Source organism: Montipora foliosa, chromosome 2 (genome assembly GCF_036669935.1).
Source record: "Montipora foliosa isolate CH-2021 chromosome 2, ASM3666993v2, whole genome shotgun sequence".
NCBI lineage: Eukaryota > Metazoa > Cnidaria > Anthozoa > Scleractinia > Acroporidae > Montipora > Montipora foliosa.
In genome coordinates, this window is record NC_090870.1 from 34,268,545 (window position 1) to 34,273,115 (window position 4,571).

General features: G+C 40.6%; 1 protein-coding gene across 1 annotated transcript in view; it reads left to right on the forward strand.

The window, feature by feature from the left end:
* LOC137990722 (uncharacterized) overlaps positions 1-2,618 on the forward strand; it is a 3,682-nt gene extending 1,064 nt beyond the window's left edge. The window contains exons 1-2 of the mRNA XM_068835839.1: positions 1-337; positions 1,889-2,618. The exon at positions 1-337 is cut by the window's left edge and continues 1,064 nt beyond it. Of these exons, the coding sequence (XP_068691940.1) occupies positions 1-330 (330 nt within the window). The 3' untranslated portion in view covers positions 331-337; positions 1,889-2,618. The remainder of the gene's footprint in view (positions 338-1,888) is intronic.
* The last annotated feature ends 1,953 nt before the right edge of the window (positions 2,619-4,571 follow it).

The following is a 4,571-nucleotide window of genomic DNA, read 5'->3' on the forward strand; positions in this document are numbered from 1 at the left end:
GCGGTTCAAGAAAAATACGAGGATGAGATGAGTGAAGGGCAGAAAATACAGTTCTTAGGGGCCAAGTCAGATCTCAATTATAGGCTGGGTGAATTTAAGGCAGCACAGAGCGAAGCCAGTCAAGCACTGTCCCTGGCTGAAACACTTGGATTCAATTTAGAAATCATTCCCATCCAAGAGAAAATAGAGGATATCTCCAAATTAATAACATCAACAGAAATGATGTCTTTGGAACCATCCCTTGAAGGAGGATGTGTGAATTCTCTGTCATCAAGCACTGTGCCATCTGAAAGAAGCTCTTCTTGCTCCTCAGGATGTGAGATGGAGTGATTGTAAGGTGTGTGCACAGGTTTATCTATTCCCTATCCAGTGTACTGTGCATTTCACCTTAAAACATCTGAAAGCCCCTTATTTTAAATCTCAAACTATTGTGATTGTTCCAAATAGGCAACTGAAATTATAGGAAATACAGCCAAATATTATTAATTCATTTAGAGTGAGTTTCAATTGAGTGTCATAAAACCAAAACCAAAGTGATTACTTTGGCCAATCAAAAAGGACAGAGACAATCCAGTAAACCAATCAAAACTTGAAGTAATTACATGTAGCTGACACAAAGCGCTGGAAAATGTGCACGCGCGAGCAACGATTGGTTTTGGTTTCACTTCTGATTGGCTGGAAAACTTTGTACAAGAACTTTGAACCAATCACTGAGTGAAGTAATCATAAACCAAAGTAATTATCGGATTACTTTAGACACTCAATTGAAAATCGCTCTATCATTCTGTTATTAGTAACAGAGTTTTAAGCCTTAAACTCCTTAGAGTGACTAGCATGTAGTTTCTCTTTACAACATCACTCCCAAATCACTCCGTCCTTAAGGTCATGAGAATAAAGAAAATGATCAACTGAAGAAGCTCTTGATTGTTCCACAAATTCTCTTTGTCAGTACCTTAGGAAATCTACAGAGAAAAGTAGCAAGCATAAGCATACTGATGTTGAAAATGTTTAAGCTTTAGATTATGGATTGCAAAGAAGGTCAAATCAGTTTGGAACACTAGAAGTACAGCAGTGCTAATCCATGTTTAAATGCCAGGGAAATATAACAATGTAGTTTTAAACAAGCACAAAGCCAAAGTAAGTGTGAAACCAGCTTGAGGCCTTTCCCAAGCCCACAGATCAAGGGAGAGGGAGGGAAGGTTTTCCTTTCCTCCATCTCTTCCTTTCTTATGATTTTTTGTTCCCTTTACCCTTTACACCCAAAAATCAGTATGCATATTCTCCATACTGTTCTTCATACATTTCCTAAGGTTCTGACAAGGAGAATTTGTTTAATAATAAAGGGTTTTAAATGGTGATCATTTCCTTTATTCTCGTGACCTTAATGTTTGATTTAGGGGTGATACTGTAGGGAGAAATTATTTGCATATTACTCTCAGAGGTTAATTAAAGGGTGAAAAATCCTAACGTAAGGTGGTCGAAACCAGTTTCAACACTTTCAAGAGACCTTGTTATTAAAAGGATTGACACTACAACACTCTATCACATAACACCAATGTTATGGTACCTTGTGGAACATCAATTACTGCTGACCAAGATGTAGTCATTTTTGTGACGTAACAAGTTACCATGGTAACAGGAAAGCCTTGCAAAAACACCCCATATTTTGGCTTTAGTTGCTCATATCTGAAAAATGAACTCAGTGACCCCAATTTTTTACTGCACAAAAGTGATCAGCAGGCTAAGATGAAACTCTCTGCAATGTTTAAAAAAAATTCTGTAGAGCAGATTCAGAGCTACCTGTGATATTGCCATCTGATGGTGGTGGACTACAGATTTGTATGTACAACCAAATGATGCCTTACAGACCACCTCTATTTATTGGCAGTTGGAGAGATGCAACTGTCGGAGGGGGTACAAAGGCCAGTAAAAGAAAAAAAGGACCCAATCAAAGAAGGGAAAAGGGTTGCTGCTGGGAAGAAACAACCCGTTCAATGGAGTCCCTATTCACGGTGCCGTTTTACTTCGACATATTGAACTGGATTAAATGCATGAAATTGAAGAACTTTAATAAGGGTGCTATCAAGAGATGAGATATTGAAGGAGAAGATGAAAAGGGGCTATTATGTGATCAATGTGAATGATAAGGTTGGTGCAGGCATACATTGGGTCGCAATGAATATGAAAGATAATTTGAAAGAGTACTTTTTGTACTGCTAGCCGCTTAAATCACCAAGGTTTCAAACACAAATGTACATGTTAATGTGACTATTTTGGTCGTCCGATGTACAGGCCAGTGCTAGAGGAAGGGGAAGGTTCTAAATCCGTTGGTGTCTCTCAAATTCCTCGACTAGTAGCAGGAAGCACATGTAAATGATCTAATTAATTACTATTACGTCATGATAATAGAATAAAAATAAGGTTACTTGCTAATTTTGTGTCATAGCGAAACACTGTGATAGCTTTGGTTTTAACTGTCCTGAGGAAATCATTATGCTATCTGACAGATTTAATATCAATTATGTTCACAGTTCCAAGACTTGATGAGTGTATTATGTGGTTACTATTGTCTGTACTTGATCAATGAGAGCAACAAGAATAAATCATTTTACGACATTATCAAGGTTTTCTCGCATAATGATATATTGTTCAATGAGAGATTCAAAATGAGATATTTTATGTAATCTTTTAGTACGTGGGTTGGTAAAATGGTGATAATCATTTGAATAGCAAAGTTGGTGAAGAAGGACTCCAAGGAACGCCAGGTTTGCCTGGAGTGAAAGGAAACTGAGGTTATCAAGGTGATACTGGGGCCGGTTGCTCGAAGCCTGGTTAGCGCTATCCGTTGGTTAAGAGGTATCAAAACCTATAGGTTTCCATGGTATTAATTTAAATGCTGGTTAACTCTAACCATGCCTGGAGCAACCCAGGCCTGGACTACAAGGACCACTAGGGGTTCAGGGAATAAGAGGTGATAAGGCGATAAGGGAGACCAAGGTGTAAAAGGTGATGTTGGACCACAAGGGGTGAAAGGTGATAAAGGAGATATTGGACCACAATGTTTACAAGTGGACCACAAGAGGAAATATTGGGCATCAAGGAGTGAAAGGAAATACTGTTGCTACTGGACCACAGGGAAATAGTGGAGCACAACGAGTGAAAGGAGATGCTGGTTCACAAGGGTCAAAAGCAGATGTTGGACCTCAGGGTATGAAAGGACCGAGAGGATTGAAAGATGCACAAGTGTAAAACGTGTAATGCAAGGTGAGAAAAATATTGAGGGCCACGATTTTAAGCCTCTTAACAAATATTTATGCGTATTGTATATACTGCCTGGTGACCTGATTGAATGGTTGACTGACTGGCTGACTGACTGACTGATTGATTAACTTCCTGACTGACTGATTGACTGACCTGTTGACTGACTAGTTGACTGAGTGCTTGACTAACTTGCTGACTGACTGGCTGAATGACGGCCTTAAATGACTCAACCGGCTCAATTGACTATTAAAATTGCCTCAAATCACTTATCAGTTCCAATGACCTATTTGCATTTTAAAATGTTCAGAGCCAAGTTTCTGGAAATTCTTTACCGATTTTAACGGGCTTTGTTTTACTACCTTTCTTCACTCTGCGAGTGTCAGTGTCACTCGTAATCAATGGTTAATAAAAGAAAATAATAATGTCAATAAGGAGCACATGCGTAGGAGCCTCCTATGCACTATATCCTTGAGCTAACGTTTTTTAAGACACGCACAAAGGAAAAATAGAGAAAGATACGCACAAAGGTTGACTCATAGGCCTTGTATGGGACAGGACTCGACCTCGGCCTTTATCTCAGCGGCTGGGATATTATTAGTACGAGTCACCGCGAAGTTCAGACCTTTCTTCAAAAGGGACACCTCGGCTTCGCTAAGGGGCCTGGATGACAAGTTAATAACCCAGTTAGGTTTATCAACCGGGCTTGATTCAGGTTGAGGAACAGAAGCCTGGAGTTCTCGAAACTTGTACTCTTCACGTTCTTTGGTGGTCTAGCGTCCTTCAGGAGGCTAGACCACCGAAGCTCAACATAACAAGGGAACAACAAGCCGTCCTAAAGAGTCTGAAAGACCAAAACTCCACCATGGTTCGCCCGGCGGACAAGTTTTGTGCCAGCGTAGTCCTGGATACTGACACATACCACGCGAAGATGTCAGAGCTAATCGAGAGCGGGCCATACCTATCACAGACGTTACTCAACCTGAAGCGAAATAGACACATGTCATGTTTTTTGGCTATGCCATTCTAATGAGCCCCAACAAAGCCGAAACAGCGGTCCATAGCTGCCAACTGACCGGGTAAAATGGTTGCGCACATGCGTGATGTATTGGCCACACCGGGTTGCAATCTCCACCCCCGAGCTCTTCTCTTTTGGGCATGACAGAGGGAGAGAAGAAAAGTTGTCTTCGAATTGAATTTTGGTGAAGAATTGGTGACTGATTGGTGCATTCATGTTATGACGAGGAGTTAGCAGGACCGTAAGGTTCAAATAGCCAGTGGTTGGCTGTTAGAACCCTACGGCCCATGTTCTC